General features: G+C 36.1%; 1 protein-coding gene across 2 annotated transcripts in view; it reads right to left on the bottom strand.

Moving 5' to 3' along the window:
- Positions 1-1,139: 1,139 nt before the first annotated feature.
- Positions 1,140-20,201, bottom strand: part of npr2 (natriuretic peptide receptor 2) — a 233,698-nt gene continuing 214,636 nt past the window's right edge. Inside the window, exons 21-23 of one of the 2 annotated variants that reach the window (XM_061980768.2) lie at positions 8,073-8,164; positions 1,515-1,564; positions 1,140-1,432 (exon numbers count right to left, since the gene is read on the bottom strand). In XM_061980768.2, the coding sequence (XP_061836752.2) occupies positions 1,429-1,432; positions 1,515-1,564; positions 8,073-8,164 (146 nt within the window). In that variant the 3' untranslated portion in view covers positions 1,140-1,428. Of the gene's footprint in view, positions 1,565-8,072; positions 8,165-20,201 lie in introns of both variants that reach the window. The other variant, XM_061980767.2, reaches the window with a different exon arrangement.

The raw sequence follows: 20,201 nt of genomic DNA, 5'->3' as shown, positions 1-20,201 counted from the left end.
GCACGGACTTCCGGAAATTTGCGTCCTTTCTGATTTCAATGTGTAAAAAGACACAAAAAGTGTGTTAACGCCAACAGTGAGAAATGTGACAGCTAGCGAGATTGCAGCTAGCGATGTTACAATAGCGAGTGACGTTACATGTAGTGACGTTACATGTAGGGGCGTTACAAGTAGCGACGTTACATGTAGTGACGTTTCAAGTAGCGACGTTACAAGTAGCGGCGTTGTAAGTAGCGGTGTTGCAAGTATCAATGATACAAGTAGCACTGTTACGAGTAGAAAAGTTACAAGAAGCAGCGTTACAAATGACGATGTTATGAGTGGCGATGTACAAGTAGCAATGTTACAAGCAGCAGCGTTACAAGTGGCGATTGTACAAGAAGCAGTGTTACGAGTGGCGATGTTAAAAGCAGCGATGTTACATGTATTAATGTTACAAGAAGCAGCATTACAAGTAGCAATGTTACAAGTAGCAATCTTACAAGTAGCAATGTTGCAAGTAGCAGCGTTACATGTGGCAATTTGACATGTGGCAATGTTATGAGTGGCGATGCTACAAGAAGCGTTACAAGTGGCGATTGTACAAGAAGCAGCGTTACGAGTGGCGATGTTAGAAATAGCAATGTTACTAGTAGCAATGTTACAAGAAGCAGTGTTACAAGTGGCGATCTTACAGGTGGCGATGTTACAAGTAGCAATGTTACAAGAAGCAGCGTTACAAGTTGTGATGTTACAGGTGGCGATGTCACAAGTAGCAATGTTACAAGAAGCAGCGTTACAAATGTGACTGTGTAAACAGTGATGTCCTCATTAAGTAAGCATTGCCAGAACACACACACACACACACACACACACACACACACACACACACACACACACACACACACACACACACACACACACACACACACACAGCTGATAATGAGCATCTAATGAGCGGTGATGTCATGACGACGCAGATGTGGCCGCTCTTTCCTCCCACTTCCTGTCGGCAGCTAAATGCGGGTGATTAAGTCGAAGCTCATTCAAAAAAACACTTTTTCTTTGAATTTTTCCAGCATAAAAAGCAATGTTCCGGTATGGGAAGACAGCGATAATAGAAGGGTGTTCAGATGTTTTCAATGAGTTTATTGGAGAAAATATCTTACAGTATTTGGATATACATATGTACACCTTGTATTTGTGTAACGCTAATAAAGGACGTGAATATAAACAGGAAATATTACATCAAAACACATACAAATCTAAATATAGAAAGCACAAAAACTCTTGATATTTTCTGTGAAGGACAGAAAACTTTATACAAAAAAAAAGCAAACAAGTTTTACTTTTCTTTTTTTTTTTTAGCGATTGCAGCATTCAGGTGATAAAAATACCTGATTTTTCCTGGTCTGGTGTATTGTTTTTTTTTTTTGGTCGTGTTGGTTTTCATCTGCATAAAAAAATGACCAACATAGAGACGTGTTATTCTAGAAGAAATGAAGAAGAAGCTTTGATCCTCTCAGATAACGTACACGTCAGTCTTCTCCCCCAGAAGCCAAAACGTTCTCATTTTCCCTTTGCCCTGAAACACAAACATCAACACCTTATCAATTACTGCACTGATTATTGACCTCCTTGTTGTCTTTTAATCATCATAAACATTGTTTATGATGATTAAAAGATCAACTGCATCATTGGTACACAATAATTCAAACTTAAATCTGCCAGTGTTTGCACATTTTTTATAGAGTGCTTCTACATTCTGTAGTTATAGGAGTGACACACATTGTAATATGTAATAATGTAGTACATTTTCACCTCATTATATAAAAATTCACCCCATTTTCACCTCATTATGTACAAATGTGGTACATTTACACCTCATTATATAATAATGTACCCCATCTGCACCTCATTATGTAATGTAGTACATTTTAACCTCATTATGTAAACATTTAGTACATTTTCACCTCATTATGTAATGTAGTACCGTATTTTCCGCACTATAAGGCGCACCTAAAAACCACAAATTTTCTCAAAAGCTGACAGTGCGCCTTATAATCCGGTGCGCCTTATATATGGGTTAATATTAATATTAATTTTCATAAAGTTTAGGTCTCGCAACTACGGTAAACAGCCGCCATCTTTTTTCCCCTTAGAAGAAGCGCGCGGTGCATGCTGGGATATGTGACGTTTCATTTCCATTTGTGTGTTTATGTAAAGACCCCAAAATGGCTCCTATTAAGTGTGTTGTCTGTCTAATTATAAATAATGCAGACGAGGCGTGTTAACTGAGTTCTCAACGTTTACTCACAGCGTGCTCATAACCACATTCTAACTGCCAGCATACAACAATGCTTCTCAGGGCTACCGCGCATGCTCGTCACTATCGTTGCATGCTGGGTAGTGTAGTTGTTATATTTGCTAGCTCATAACATCACATTAAGAGACACGCTTATGCGCTTAATTCAATACTCGCCGTCATTCCGGGTGGATTGACAAAAGACCTCCAGCCGCTAGATATTGGTGTCAACAGGGCATTCGAAGCTAGACTGCTAACTGCGTGGGAACAGTGGATGACAGAAGGCGAACACACGTGACGTTCACCAAGACAGGGAGACAGCGCCGGACGACATACGCCAACATCTGCCAGTGGATCGTAAATGCCTGGGCAGATATTTCGGTCACAACTGTGGTCCGAGCTTTCCGGAAGGCAGGATTCACAGAACTGCTGGACAACAGCGACACTGACTCCAATTACTTCGACTAGACGGAGCCGGCCATTTTGGATCCCACATTCGCCCAACTTTTCAATTCGGACAACGAAGGAGAATAATTCGAGGGATTTATGAATGAAGAATAACTTCAGAAAGTGAGCGCTATGTTTATTTTGTGTGTTGTGACATTAACGTTCGAGCAACATTATGTTGCTATTGCTCTGCACTATTTTGAATTTTACTATGTTTGTGATTGCACATTTGCGTACATTTTGGGAGTGAACAGAGTTGTTAGAACGCTGGTTTTTAATATATTATTAAAGTTTGACTGACCTATCTGACTGTTTTTTTGACATTCCCTTTAGCGCAGTTAGATGCGGCTTACAACACGGGCGGCTTATAGGTGGACAAAGTTTTGGAAATATGCCGTTCATTGAAGGCGCGGCTTATAACCCAGGGCGCCTTATGGTGCGGAAAATACGGTACATGTAAAAATGTAGTATATTTTTACCTCATTATGTAATAATGTAGTACATTTTCACCTCATTATGGAATAATGTAGTACATTTTCACCTCATTATGTAATAATGTAGTACATGTAAAAATGTAGTAAATTTTCACCTCATTATGTAATAATGTACATTTCTACCTCATTATGTATAAATGTAGTACATTTTCACCTCATTATGTAATAACGTAGTACATTTTCACCTCAATATATAATATTGTACCCCATTTTCACCTCATTATGTACAAATGTAGTACATTTTCACCTCATGCAGTAATGGAGTACATTTTCACCTCATTATGTAGTAAATGTTCACGTCATTATGTAATAATGTAGTACATTTTTACATTGTTATGTAATGTAGTACATTCTCACCTCAATATGTAATAATGTAGTACATGTAAAAATGTAGTACATTTTCACCTCATTATGTAATAATGTAGTACATTTTCACCTCATTATGTAATGTAGTACATGTAATAATGTAGTACATTTTCACCTCATTATGTAATGTAGTACATGTAACAATGTAGTACATTTTCACCTCATTATGTAATAATGTAGTACATGTAAAAATGTAGTACATTTTCACCTCATTATGTAATCATGTAGTACATTTCTACCTCATTATGTAATAACATAGTACATTTTCACCTCAATATATTACATTGTACCCCATTTTCACCTCATTATGTACAAATGTAGTACATTTTCACCTCATGCAGTAATGGAGTACATTTTCACCTCATTATGTAATAATGTAGTAAATTTTCACCTCATTATGTAATAATGTAGTACATTTTCACCTCACTATGTAATTCTGAAGTACATTCGCACCTCATTATGTACAAATGTAGTACATTTTCACATTATGTAATACATTTACACCTCATTATGTAATAATGTAGTACATTTTCACCTAATTATGTAATAATGTAGTACATTTTTACCTCATGTAAAAATGTTGTACATTTTCACCTCATTATGTAATGTAGTACATTTTTACCTACGTAAAAATGTAGTTCATTTTCACCTCATTATGTAATAATGTAGTACATTTTCACCTCAATATATTATATTGTACCCCATTTTCACCTCATTATGTAATAACGTAGTACATTTTCACCTCATGATGTAAAAACAGTACATTTTCACCTCATTATGTAATAATGTTGTAAATTTTCACCTAATTATGTAATTATTATGTAGTACATTTACACCTCATTATGTAATATTGTAGTACATTTTCATCTCATTATGTAATAACGTAGTCAATTTTCACCTCATTAGATAATATTGTACCCCATTTTCACCTAATTATGTAATTATGCAATACATGTTCACCTCATTATGTAATATCGTAAAACATTTTTACCTAATTATGCAATAATGTAGTACATTTTCACCTCATTATGTAATATCGTAATAAATTTTTACCTCATTATGTAATCATGTAGTACATTATCACTTTATTGGATAATATAATGTCACCCATTTTCATCTCATTATGTAATATTGTAGTACATTTTCACCTCATTGTGTAATAATGTAACACATTTTCACCTCATTATGTAATATCGTCGTACATTTTTACTTTATTATGTAATAATGTTGTACATTTTCACCTTATTGGGTAATATAATAATGTCACCCATTGTCATCTCATTATGTAATAACGTAGTACATTTTTACCTCATTATGTAATAATGTAGTAAATCTTTACCTCATTATGGAAGAACATAGTACATTTTTACCTCATTATGTAATAATGTAGTACATTTTACCTCATTATGTAATCATGTAGTGCATTTTCACCTCATTGTGTAATAACGTAGTACATTGTTACCTCATTATGTAATAATGTAGTACATTTTCACCTCATTATGTAATCATGAAGCGCATTTTCACCTCATTATATCATATTTTACCCCATTTTCACCTCATGTAAAAACGTAGTACATTTTTACCTCATTATGTAATAATGTAGTACATTTTCACCTCATTATGTAATAACGTAGTACATTTTTACCTCATTATGTAATAATGTAGTACATTTTACCTCATGTAAAAATGTAGTACATTTCACCTCATTATGTAATCATGTAGTGCATTTTCACCTCATTATATTATATTTTACCCCATTTTCATCTCATTATGTAAAAACGAACATTTTCACCTCATTATGTAATAATGTAGAACATTTTCACCTCATTATGTAATAATGTAGTACATTTTCACCTCATTATGTAATCATGTAGTACATTTTCACCTCATTATGTAATAACATAGTACATTTTCACCTCATTGTGTAAAAACGTAGTAAATTTTTACCTCATTATGTAATAATGTAGTACATTTTCACCTCATTATGTAATCATGAAGCGCATTTTCACCTCATTATATCATATTTTACCCCATTTTCACCTCATTATGTAAAAACGTACATTTTTACCTGTAATAACGTAGTACATTTTCACCTCATTATGTAAAAACGTAGTACATTTTCACATTATGTAATAATGTAGTACATTTTCACCTCATTATGTAATAACGTAGTACATTTTTACCTCATTATGTAATAATGTAGTACATTTTACCTCATGTAAAAATGTAGTACATTTTACCTCATTATGTAATCATGTAGTGCATTTTCACCTCATTATATTATATTTTACCCCATTTTCACCTCATTATGTAAAAACGAACATTTTCACCTCATTATGTAATAATGTAGAACATTTTCACCTCATTATATAATGTAGTACATTTTCACCTCATTATGTAATCATGTAGTACATTTTCACCTCATTATGTAATAACATAGTACATTTTCACCTCATTGTGTAATAACGTAGTACATTTTTACCTCATTATGTAATAATGTAGTACATTTTCACCTCATTATGTAATCATGAAGCGCATTTTCACCTCATTATATCATATTTTACCCCATTTTCACCTCATTATGTAAAAACGTACAATTTTACCTGTAATAACGTAGTACATTTTCACCTCATTATGTAAAAACGTAGTACATGTTCACATTATGTAATAATGTAGTACATTTTCACCTCATTATGTAATAACGTAGTACATTTTTACCTCATTATGTAATAATGTAGTACATTTTCACCTCATTATGTAATCATGTACGGGACGGCGTGGCGCAGTGGAAGAATGGCCGTGCGCGACCCGAGGGTCCCTGGTTCAATCCCCACCTAGTACCAACCTTGTCATAACCGTTGTGTCCTGAGCAAGACACTTCACCCTTGCTCCTGATGGGTGCTGGTTAGCGCCTTGCATGGCAGCTCCCTCCATCAGTGTGTGAATGTGTGTGTGAATGGGTAAATGTGGAAGTAGTGTCAAAGCGCTTTGAGTACCTTGAAGGTAGAAAAGCGCTATACAAGTACAACCCATTTATCATTTATGTAGCGCATTTTCACCTCATTATATTATATTTTACCCCATTTTCACCTCATTATGTAATAACGTAGTACATTTTTGCCTCATTATGTAATAATGTAGTACATTTTCACCTCATTATGTAATCATGTAGCGCATTTTCACCTCATTATATTATATTTTACCCCATTTTCACCTCATTATGTAAAAACGTACATTTTTACCTGTAATAACATAGTACATTTTCACCTCATTATGTAATATCGTAGTACATTTTTACCTTATTACGTAATGAGGTGAACATTTATTAAATGTTCACCTCGTTATTGTGTAAACCAGTGTGGGTGGCACTGGGAGCAGGTGGGTAAAGTGTCTTGCCCAAGGACACAACGGCAGTGACTAGGATGACGTAAGCGGGAATCGAACCTGGAACCCTCAAGTTGCTGGCACGGCCGCTCTACCAACCGAGCTATGCCGCCCATTGTCATCTAATTATGTAATAATGTAGTACATTTTCACCGCATTATGTAATAATGCCACTATTTGTAATAATGTGCCACATTCTGTCTTTAAATTGTATCATTTTTGTACAGGGTCTCTGTCGGTTTAAAAAAGTCAAATTTAACTTTTTTTAAGACCATAAATTATATAGTTTAAGATAATTTCACATCCATACGAACAAAAAAAAGTACAAGGACATAAAGGAAAACCAGAGGGCCAAAATGAATTGATTCAACTGTTCTTTCACAATGAAAACAAAAATGGTTAAACTAACTAAATACACCAGAAGATTCTCTATTGTAAACTAACTGGAAACTCCACTGCAATGCTAAGCTGCAACAACACACCACTGCACACGCACAGCACACTTGGTGGTATGCGATTAATTCCAGGTAGCCTACTTTAGTTTAGTTATAGCGTCTTCAAAAATCTAAACATTTAAAAGCAACATTGAATTTTTGAAAATCAGGAATTTTTGGGACATACAAAATAGATAGCATTGTCTTGAATAAGTAAAATATTTTAATGGTAAAATTATTGAAAAATGTATTAGTAAGTACTCGTAAAAGTAATGAATGGAAAGAAAAAATGGGTGAAATAAAAAATTGAAGAAAAATGGTGTTAAATATTGTATGTTTATTGTGTGAATGTTTCCAGGATTCACACATTGTTGTTTTCTATCTTTACTGGCAGCTACCATGAAAAGCAAGTCAAGACTTTTGAAGGCAAATCAAAAGAATATTGTTTAAAAAACAAACAAATCATGAGATTGTTGCTTACTGACGACAAAAGTGAAGGTTTGGCAAAACACTTCCAGTCACAATGTAAACTATTTTAATCATGACAACTGGAGTACAACAAATAGAAATACTTAGTATAAATAATATGAAATAAGTTGTACTTGAGGAATGTTCTAGTGTAAAAAGTAAAATGAGTGTTGAGTGAATGTTACCACTGCTTACTTTCATTTCTATGTCTCCTCGTAGTTGAAGATCAAAGTAGCCGAACTCATCCAACACTTCTTTAGTGGCTGAAGATACGTGAATCTTCAAAGCTGTCAGAAACAGAAAAATATCAGCATTTACTGTAAAGACTCCCATTGTCAGTTAGTCAGTATCAGTCAGTCAGTTAGTTCATGAATAAGTTAGTTAGTCTGTCAGACAGTGAGTTAGTTTGTCAGTTCATCAATAAGTTAGTTAGTCCGTCAGACAGTGAGTTAGTTTGTCAGTTAGTCAGTAAGTGAGTCAGTCAGTCAGTAAGTTAGCTAGTCAGTCAGTTAATTACTTAGTTTGTCAGTCAGTTAATCAGTCAACCGGCTATTCAGTCAGTTAATCAGTAAGTTGGTAAGTCAGTCAATGAGTTAGTCCGTCAGTCAGTTAGTCCGTCAGTTAATTACTTAGTTACTCAGTCAGTCAGTGAGTTAGTCCGTCAGTCAGTCAGCCCGTCAGTCAGTAAATTCGTCTGTCAGACAGTGAGTTAGTTTGTGAGTTAGTCAGTCAACTGACTGACTAACTAACTCACAGCAGTAAGTAAGTTAGCTAGTCTGTCAGTTAATTACTTAGTTACTCAGTCAGTCAATTACTTAGTTACTCAGTCAGTCAATTAGTCATTCAGTTAGTAAGTCAGTCAGTCACTTAATCAGTAAGATAGTCAGTCAGACAGTTAGTCTGTCAGTCAGTAAGTTAGCTAGTCCATCAGTTAATTAGTCAGTCAGTTAGTCTATGAGTTAGTCCGTCAGACAGTGAGTTAGTACGTCAGTTAATTAGTCAGTTAGTCGGTCAGTTAGAGTCAGTTAGTAAGATAGCTAGCCTGTCAGTTAAATAGTTAGTTAATTGGTTAATTACTTAGTTACTCAGTGAGTCAGTTAATCAGTCAATCAGTTAGTCATTCTGTTAATCAGTAAGTTAGTAAGTCAGTTAGTAAATTAGTCCGTCAGACAGTGAATTAGTCTGTCAGTCAGTTAGTCTGTCAGTTAATTACTTAGTTACTCAAGTCAGTCAGTGAGGTAGTCTGTCAATCAGTAAGTGAGTTAGTCCGTCAGTCAGTCAGCCCGTCAGTCAGTAAATTCGTCTGTCAGACAGTGAGTTAGTTTGTGAGTTAGTCAGTCAACTGACTGACTAACTAACTCACAGCAGTCAGTAAGTTAGCTAGTCTGTCAGTTAATTACTTAGTTACTCAGTCAGTTAGTCAGTGAGTTAGTCTGTCAATCAGTCAGTGAGTTAGTCCGTCAGTCAGTCAGCCCGTCAGTCAGTAAATTCGTCTGTCAGACAGTGAGTTAGTTTGTGAGTTAGTCAGTCAACTGACTGACTAACTAACTCACAGCAGTCAGTACGTTAGCTAGTCTGTCAGTTAATTACTTAGTTACTCAGTCTGTCAATTACTTAGTTACTCAGTCAGTCAATTAGTCATTCAGTTAGTAAGTCAGTCAGTCACTTAATCAGTAAGATAGTCAGTCAGACAGTTAGTCTGTCAGTCAGTAAGTTAGCTAGTCCATCAGTTAATTAGTCAGTCAGTTAGTCTATGAGTTAGTCCGTCAGACAGTGAGTTAGTACGTCAGTTAATTAGTCAGTTAGTCGGTCAGTTAGAGTCAGTTAGTAAGATAGCTAGCCTGTCAGTTAAATAGTTAGTTAATTGGTTAATTACTTAGTTACTCAGTGAGTCAGTTAATCAGTCAATCAGTTAGTCATTCTGTTAATCAGTAAGTTAGTAAGTCAGTTAGTAAATTAGTCCGTCAGACAGTGAATTAGTCTGTCAGTCAGTTAGTCTGTCAGTTAATTACTTAGTTACTCAAGTCAGTCAGTGAGGTAGTCTGTCAATCAGTAAGTGAGTTAGTCCGTCAGTCAGTCAGCCCGTCAGTCAGTAAATTCGTCTGTCAGACAGTGAGTTAGTTTGTGAGTTAGTCAGTCAACTGACTGACTAACTAACTCACAGCAGTCAGTAAGTTAGCTAGTCTGTCAGTTAATTACTTAGTTACTCAGTCAGTTAGTCAGTGAGTTAGTCTGTCAATCAGTCAGTGAGTTAGTCCGTCAGTCAGTCAGCCCGTCAGTCAGTAAATTCGTCTGTCAGACAGTGAGTTAGTTTGTGAGTTAGTCAGTCAACTGACTGACTAACTAACTCACAGCAGTCAGTAAGTTAGCTAGTCTGTCAGTTAATTACTTAGTTACTCAGTCAGTTAGTCAGTGAGTTAGTCTGTCAATCAGTCAGTGAGTTAGTCCGTCAGTCAGTCAGCCCGTCAGTCAGTAAATTCGTCTGTCAGACAGTGAGTTAGTTTGTGAGTTAGTCAGTCAACTGACTGACTAACTAACTCACAGCAGTCAGTACGTTAGCTAGTCTGTCAGTTAATTACTTAGTTACTCAGTCTGTCAATTACTTAGTTACTCAGTCAGTCAATTAGTCATTCAGTTAGTAAGTCAGGCAGTCACTTAATCAGTAAGATAGTCAGTCAGACAGTTAGTCCGTCAGTCAGTAAGTTAGCTAGTCCATCAGTTAATTAGTCAGTCAGTTAGTCAATGGGTTAGTCCGTCAGACAGTAAGTTAGTACGTCAGTTAATTAGTCAGTTAGTCGGTCAGTTAGTAAGATAGCTAGTCTGTCAGTTAAATAGTTAGTTAATTAGTTAATTACTTAGTTACTCAGTGAGTCAGTTAATCAGTCAATCAGTTAGTCAGTCTGTTAATCAGTAAGTTAGTAAGTCAGTCAGTGAATTAGTCCGTCAGACAGTGAATTAGTCAGTCAGTCAGTTAGTCTGTCAGTTAATTACTTACTTACTCAAGTCAGTCAGTGAGGTAGTTCATCAGTTAGTCAGTTAATCAGTCAGTTAGTAATTCAGTCAGTCAATTAGTACATCTGTCAGTGAGTTAGTCAGTCAGTTAATTATTTAGTTAGTCAGTTAATCAGTCAGTCAGTTAGTAAGTAAGTCAGTCAATTACTCAATCAGAAGATAGTCAGTCAGTCAGACAGTTAGTGACTTAGTCTGTCAGTCAGTAAGTTAGCTCGTCCGTCAGTTAATTAGTCAGTAAGTCAGTTTGTGAGTCAGTCAGTAAGTTAGCTAGTCTGTCAGTTAATTTAGTTACTCAGTCAGTCAGGCAGTTAAACAATAGATTAATTAGTCCGTCAGTCAGTCAGTTAATCAATAAGTTAGTTAATCAGTCTGTTTGTTAGAAAGTTAGTCAATTAGTTAGCAACATAACTTGAGAAGTTATGGGCAGATTTAAATGAAACCTTCAGGAAATGTCAGAAACAGGATAAAAACAAGAGATTGGATTATGGCACATTTGGTGTTTGCAAGCCAGTAGATTTCCCTAAAACACACACTAACTAAAAGTAACTAACCAGCACTAACCAGCCTCCCTAGAACAGAACACACATTGTGCATCGGGCCCCATTTTGCGTGAAGAAGCGCATGAAAAATATCAATGACTGAATGACATTTCGAGGCCCTTCCCTTTCCCAACATGAATTCATGTGTTGGTTAGTGCTCGGTTGATAAACAAACGACTGTCACTGAATCCCGGCTGAAAATGCGTAATTTTAATTATGTTCAATTAGTTAATTTTCACTAAAAATTAGTGAACCATTACATTCCCACGAGTTGGTTTTAGTACAAAACATGCATCAAGTTAAATTCAAGTTAGAATAAAAAAGTATCCACCCACCCATTTTCTACCGCTTGTCCCTCTCGGGCTCAATAAATATGAATAAACAAGTGTGAAAAAGTGTGTCATAGGAGGGGGAAGCTCAAAATAAAAATCCTGTTAGGGCCACAATTTACTGCTAACCACGTGTTTACACTTAGATTTTTTTTCTCACAACTTCATTTAAATGCTTAAATTTCAGCTATGGAATCGAATGATTGCTACACCTACTTAGGGCTGGGCGATATATCGAATATACTCGATATATCGTGGGTTTGTCTCTGTGCGATATAGAACATGACTATATCGTGAGTATTCGAGTACGTTCTCACGCAGATGTTTTTACATTATATTACACGACAGGCTTTTCTCACTCTTGTCTCTCCTTCTCACAGAGACATAAAACAAGCGCACCTTGTTACATACGTCACATACTGTCGCGCGTGCAACGTCATACGCCCTCGCCAAGCAGAGAGGGAGCATCGGTAAAGTTAGCTGTGGCAGATAACTTCCTTGGCAAGTGCAAGCGGAGCGGTGCGAGTGGTAATACGAGAGAAAGAAGGTGCGAATCTGGTAACAAATGAAGGAAGAATTAATTCCCAAGAGAAACAGCACGGGGTCCATCGTCTGGAGGTGGTTTGGCTTCAAGTGGGAATGTCGAACAGACAACCGTAATATGTCAAGTATGCGGCAAAAGCGTTGCTACAAAAAGTAGCAGCACAACTAATTCGTAGCATCATTTGAACAATGAAGAGTGCTTGAAACTCCGCATGTCAACATCTCCGGCCGGTGCCACACCCACAAAATGCCCAAGCAACCATTTCCACATCAACACCCTATGAAAAATAGTCAACAACAGAAGGAGATAACCTACCACATAGCGAAGGACATACACTATTCGATTTCCTATTATGCAGCTCATTTTTATTTGACAGTTATTGAAATATCTTGTGTGACATCATGCACCAAAGTGCACTTTATTTGTTTTAAACTATTGTAGTGGCGTTATGTACAAAAAGTGCACTTTAATTTAGTGTTTTAACAAGTCATCTTAGTGACATCATGCACAAAAGTGCACTTAAAGCTTGTTTTAAAATGTCTCTGACAATCTTGCACTTTTATGAATGTTTGTGCCACTGCTTAATAACTTTAATAAATACAGTTTTGGTCAATTGACTTAGTTGTGATTTCCCTCTCTGCATGAAAGTTTAAAATGAGCATATATTAATGCAGTATGAACAATAATATTTTAATGTAGACACATAGAATCATCATACTGCTGTGATTATATGCATTAAGTGTTCATTCAAGGCTAAGGCAAAATATGGAGATATATATCGTGTATCATGACATGGCCTAAAAATATCGAGATATGAATAAAAGGCCATATCGCCCAGCCCTACGCCCACTCTCTGGTAGAACCTTAAAATGTTTAACCCTTTGGGGAGTACATGGTTGAATAGCATTTCAGTAGTGCCAGGACGAAAAAAAAGTCCTCAGTATATTGCGGCTCCTATTTTAATTAACTTTAGTCATGAATAAAATGAGCAAAAGTGTCATAGTTGGTGATAATGTAACCCTTGACAGCCATGACTCCTTGCAAACGCGAGGGAAAGCAAAACAAATAATTACGACCACGAACAAAGTTTCTTCTGTCATGTCCGCATGTGTGCTGCACCTGTGGAGAAACTGCCACTGTGTGTGTGCGTGTGTGTGTGTGTGTGTGTGTGTGTGTGTGTGTGTGTGTGTGTGTGTGTGTGTGTGTGTGTGTGTGTGTGTGTGTGTGTGTGTGTGTGTGTGTGTAATGCGGCGAGGTCTTCCAGCAATCCAAAATAAAGGATACAATCTTAACACCATGAGGATTTTTTTCCCCTGGCACTACTTAACTGGGTTGGACTTATTTCCCAGTTTGAATCCAAAATGTTAAAATTGAACGTAAAAAAAACACTTAAAACTAGAGATGTCCGATAATGGCTTTTTTGCCGATATCCGATATTCCGTTATTGTCCAACTCTTAATTACCGATTCCGATATCAACCGATACCGATATAAAGAGTCGTGGAATTAACACATTATTATGCCTAATTTTGTTGTGATGCCCCGCTGGATGCATTAAACAATGTAACAAGGTTTTCCAAAATAAATCAACTCAAGTTATGGAAAAAAAAATGCCAACATGGCACTGCCATATTTATTATTGAAGTTACAAAGTGCATTATTTTTTTTAACAAGCCTCAAAACAGCAGCTTGGAATTTGGGACCTGCTCTCCCTGAGAACATGAGGAGGTTGAGGTGGGGGGAGGGGAGGCTAGGGGGTGTATATTGTAGCGTCCCAGAAGAGTTAGTGCTGCAAGGGGTTCTGGGTATTTGTTCTGTTGTGTTTATGTTGTGTTACGGTGCGGATGTTCTCCCGAAATGTGTTTGTCATTCTTGTTTGGTGTGAGTTCACAGTGTGGCGCATATTTGTAACAGGGTTAAAGTTGTTTATACGGCCACCCTCAGTGTGACCTGTATGGCTGTTGACCAAGTATGCATTGCATTCACTCGTGTGTGTGAAATGCCGTAGATATTATGTGATTGGGTCGGCACGCAAAGGCAGTGCCTTTAAGGTACGCCCCCAATATTGTTGTCTGGGTGGAAATCGGGAGAATGGTTGCCCCGGGAGATTTTCGAGAGGGGCACTGAAATTCGGGAGTCTCCCGGGAAAATCGGGAGTGTTGGCAAGTATGACTGGGAGACGCAACTGCTCTGTACTTCTCCCTACGTTCGTGTACCACGCCGTACAGCTGCGTTTTAAAAAGTCATAAATTTTACTTTTTGAAACCGATACCGATAATTTCCGATATTTCATTTTAAAGCATTTATCGGCCGATAATATCGGCAGTGCGTTATTATCGGACATCTCTACTTCAAATAACTTAAAAATAATTACATTTGGAGTAACACAACCTAAGTCATGGCCAAAAATAGAGCAACATTTAAAGGACTTAACAATTATCAATACAATCCAAGGGTTAATAATAATAATAATAAATACCGTATTTTTCGGACTATAAGGCGCACTTAAAATCCTTTCATTTTCTCAAAAATCGACTGCGCCTTATAACCCGGTGCACCTAATGTACGGCATAATTGTGGTTGTGCTTACCGGCCTCGAAGCAATTTCATTTGGTACATGGTGTAATGATAAGTGTGACCAGTAGATGGCAGTCATACATAAGAGATACGTGTAAACTGCATTATGATGGCAGTAAACAACACTAAAACTTTAAATGTTCCATTGAGAATATAGAACATTACACACGGCGTTCAAAAATCAGTCAAAATGTTTTTATTACGACTTCAGTAAGCTATGAAGCCGCACCGCTTGATGGATTGTTGGCGCTTTAAACATACAAGTATTATTATGGTGTGTGTATAAGGACAGCAAAAAAGCACCCATTAGCAGACATATTACCTGCCGTTTTGTTTCGCAATTATTGCAAAACCAACTTTTCTTACCTTCTGGTACCTGCTGATGTGTATTTGGGATCTGCATAAGTCCTGAAAATGTGTCAAGCTCATGTGTTTGCTATGCTGCTAACGATCGATGCATTTTTTAATATTTTCAATGCTGCTTCAATCACAGGCTTTATATTATGAGGGGCCGTTAGGGACATTATTCAGGAAAACGTATTACATACACTATTGAAATGCTCTCATGCACACTACTAAAATGCTCTCACATAAACAACTGATATTATTTTCTCTCACACACACTACTGAAACACTCTCATACACACTACTGAAATGCTCTCACATAAACAACTGAAATGTTTTTCTCTCACACACACTACTGAAACACTCATACACACTACTGAAACACTCTTATACACACTACTACAGTGGTTCTCAACCTTTTTTCAGTGATGTACCCCCTTTGAACATTTTTTTTAATTCAAGTACCCCCTAATCAGAGCAAAGCATTTTTGGTTGAAAAAAAAGAGATAAAGAAGTAAAATACAGCACTTTGTCATCAGTTTCTGATGTATTAAATTGTATAACAGTGCAAAATATTGCTCATTTGTTGTGGTCTTTCTTGAACTATTTGGAAAAAAAGATATAAAAATAACTAAAAACTAGTTGAAAAATAAACAAGTGATTCAATTATAAAATAAAGATTTCTACACATAGAAGTAATCATCAACCCTTTGGGGATTGTAATAGAGATCCATCTGGATTCATGAACTTAATTCTAAACATTTCTTCACAAAAAAAGAAATCTTTAACATCAATATTTATGGAACATGTCCACAAAAAATCTAGCTGTCAACATTGAATATTGCATTGTTGCATTTCTGTTCACAGTTCTTTTTGACAGACATTTAAAAAAAATCTCACGTACCCCTTGGCATACCTTCAAGTACCCCCATTTGAGAACCACTGCACTACTAAAATGCTCTCACATAAAAAATTGAAATGTTTTTTTCTCACACACTACTGAAACGCTCTTATACACACTACTGAAATGCTCTCACATAAACAACTGAATTTTTTTCTCTCACACACACTACTGAAACGCTCTCACACACACCACTGAAACCCTTTTATACACACTACTGAAATGCTCTCACATAAACAACTGAAATGTTTTTCTCTCACGAACACTACTGAAACACTCATACACACTACTAATACGCTCTTATACACTACTGAAATGCTCTCACATAAACAACTGAAATGTTTTTCTCTCTCACACACACTACTAAACACTCTCATACACACTACTGAAATGCTCTTATATGGCCCCTCATATTATATGACACATTCACACACTGTTTATTGATTTTTATTGGCAAACTTGAGTATTTTATATCACAATTATTAACACAGAGTTGGGATGTTGGTATACGAGTGCACAGTCCGGAAGCTTCCGGAAGGCTTGGCAGCCATGTTCTGGTGTTTGATCCTGATTAACGTCTGTAGTCTGGACTTTTTTACTACTGGGAGTTATGACCCGGTCAAAGTCTGTTTCTATATTTGATGATGAAATCTGCGCTTTGTGCCTGCTTGAGTACAAGTGAAGAGAGGACGTTGTGTTTTCTGTATTATCATTTGGAGGAGTCGATTTGAGACGAGGATCCTGACGGTGACTTTGGGTTCAGTTTACTGCTGCTAAGTGCTATCAATTATTTAGCAGCACAGGCGGAACACAGGAAGTGACTTAGTAGGTAATCAATACCTGCATTGATCTCTCTGCAGGTTAAGAAAAGAAGCGCCAGAATAAAAGTCCGGCTACACCTTTCGTTTCCAAATGCTGACTGACAGATTTGATTAAGGATCATTTTTCATGATGAGTAAACTTCCTTCATACAAATAATGAACTCAACCAAGAAATCTTGCTCATAGAAATAGAAACAACAACTTGTGAGTTTTCTGACAGGTGAATTCTTCCAGAGATCAGGGGGTTCTTTAAGGGCAGGAATGTGTGTGTGTGTGTGTGTGTGTGTGTGTGTGTGTTGTATTTGTACCCTTCTTCAGACATCAACAAGGAAAAGTACCTTCCATATGAGGACCGGTGAACAAGTTAGGACCGAGATCATGGTCCCGATACAGAAAAACCATTGCATCTAATAGAGAATGTCTCATTTGCACCCCTGGTGGTGAAATCTGTCAAAATGAGGGTGGTCCCAAAAAGGAAGGATTTTTCAAATTGACTGTCGTTTTTAAAAGTGCTCCCCCTCTGGTCAACATATGAATTAACAATTGTGTGTAAACAATTGAAGTGCTCCCCCTCTGGTCAACATATGAAATAACAAGTGTGTGTAAAAATTTGAAGTGCTCCCCCTTTGGCCAAAATTGATAAAAATAAATAAAGTATGTATATAGAGACATAATGTAATAACTTGAAGTAAATAATGATTATTAAAAAAAATTCTAAAAAATAAATAAATGAACTAGAAGCTTTTTCTCACAATGTGTTGACTTTTTTTCGTATAAAATTGGAAACAATTTCTCATACTGTTTCTGTAATATTGCAATATTTTCTTGTAAAATTATTACTTTATGTAAAATTATTAGTTTTTACTGCAAAATGGGGATTTGTCATATAAAATTCAGACTGTTATCACAATATTGCCAATTTTTTTGTTGTTCATGTAAAATAGTGACATTTTTTTGAGTAAAATTATGACTTGTCATAATTTTTCCAAGTAAAATTATGATTATTTTTGTAATATTGCCAACATTTTAATGTTTTCTTATATAATTGTGACTTTTGTCGAGTAAAAATTACGACTCTTTTCATAAAATTGCCAACATTTTAAGCTTTTCTTGTAAAACTGCGACTGTTATTGAGTCAAATTCCAACTTTTCCAAGAAAGATGTTCAGTTTTTCTTGTAAAATTTTTACTTGCGTTGAGTCAAACACAACTTTTATTATAATACTGCTAAATTTCTAAGTTTTTCTTGAGAAAGTGTGACTTTTTTCTTGTGAAATTCCAACTCATTTTTCACAACAAGCTTTTTTATATTTGCATAGTATGTATGCATTATTAATGTTGTAAATACTAATCTTTATATATCTAGAAAGGGTGGTCCTAAAGAGGTCTCAATAAGATAACAAATGCAAGAATGTTTGTGTGTGTTTGTGTGTGTGTGTTTATAGCTCGTACAAGAACATATTATTAGGGCGCATTAAAGGGGTCGTATTGTTATAGCTTACCAAAGTCGTCCTAAAACATGTTGATATACTTTTAAGCGCCGTGTGAAATGTTCTATATTTTCAATTGAACATGTAACATTTTGGTGTTGTTTGCCATATTTTTCGGAGTACAAGTCGCACTGAAAAAAATAAAATAAAAAAATTAAAAAATCTAAATAATATAAGTACCGTATTTTTCGGAGTATAAGTCGCACCGGAGTATAAGTCGCACCTGCTGAAAATGCATAATAAAGAAGGAAAAAAACATAAAAGTCGCACTGGAGTATAAGTGGCATTTTTTGGGGAAATGTATTTGATAAAACCCAACACCAAGAATAGACATTTGAAAGGCAATTTAAAATAAATAAAGAATAGTGAACAACAGGCCGAATAAGTGTACGTTATATGAGGCATAAATAACCAAGTGAGAACGTGCCTGGTATGTTAACGTAACATATTATGCTAAGAGTCATTCAAATAACTATAACATATAGAACATGCTATACGTTTACCAAACAATCTGTCACTCCTAATTGCTAAATCCCATGAAATCTTATACGTCTAGTCTCTTACGTAAATGAGCTAAATAATATTATTTGATATTTTACGGTAATGTGTTAATAATTACACACATAAGTCGCTCCTGAGTATAAGTCGCACCCCCGGCCAAACTATGAAAAAAACTGACTTATAGTCCGAAAAATACGGTACTTGAGTCATATTGCAGTCTGCACTTATCTCTTATGTGTGACTGCTATCTACTGGTCACACTTATCATTTCACCATGTACCAAATGAAATAGCTTCGAGGTCGGTAGGCACAACCAAGGTTATTCCGTACATTAGATGCACCGGGTTATAAGGCGCACTGTCGAGTTTTGAGAAAATTAAAGGATTTTAAGTGCGCCTTATAGTCCGAAAAATACGGTAATAGGCAGAAAAGAGCGACTCCCGTAGGCTCCATTATAAACTGACTTTTGATCGCATTTATTTGATATTTTGTATGCATAAAAAAAAGGATTGGTCAAATAATTTGTAATTTCCCATCTGGCAACACGGAGTAATTGATACTGTTCAGTGCCTCCACCGTTGTTTTGTAACAAAATGCCTGAATTTGCAGCAGCTTTTTCAGATCGCTGTAATGTTTTGAGGCTTATTTATGTCATGTCTGTGTAATCATGTTTTGTTTTAGTCATGTTTTGTTTTGTTTATTGATTGGACTCTTTAGTTTCTGGCTTTTCAATCCCTTGTCTTGTTTCCATGATTACCCATTAGTTTCACCTGTTCCACGTTTGGACTCATTGTGCACTCTTGTTTGTCACCATAGCAACCATTAGTTTTCACCTGTCACGTCACGCACCTGTTTCACGTTTTGAGTCACGCACCTGCTTTCACTAATCATGTCTATAGTATTTAAGTTCATTGTTTTCAGTTTGTCGTTCTGACGACATCCCGCATTTATGCTTCTGCACACTCTCCACACACCCTTAAGACCCTTGCTGCTCTTTTTTCATGCCGGTTCCATGCCAAGTAAGTTTTTGTTTATTAAGCCACAGTTAGTGTTTTTTGTTGTTCATAGTTTCTGCCTTTGTGCAAGTATTTCTTTTCATAGCCAAGTCGTTTCTCCGCCACTGTGCGTGCTTTTTTTTGTAGTTATAGTGTTTAAATAAATCATGTATTTACATTCCCGTCTCGTCCGAGCCAACTTTCCGTTGCATTCCGGAAAAGCAAACACCCAGGACCAAGTCATGACAATTTATTGTATGAATTTTTGTTAT

The sequence above is a fragment of the Nerophis lumbriciformis genome, linkage group LG20 (assembly GCF_033978685.3).
Source record: "Nerophis lumbriciformis linkage group LG20, RoL_Nlum_v2.1, whole genome shotgun sequence".
Taxonomy (NCBI): domain Eukaryota; kingdom Metazoa; phylum Chordata; class Actinopteri; order Syngnathiformes; family Syngnathidae; genus Nerophis; species Nerophis lumbriciformis.
This window is presented reverse-complemented; position numbering and strand designations above follow the sequence as displayed.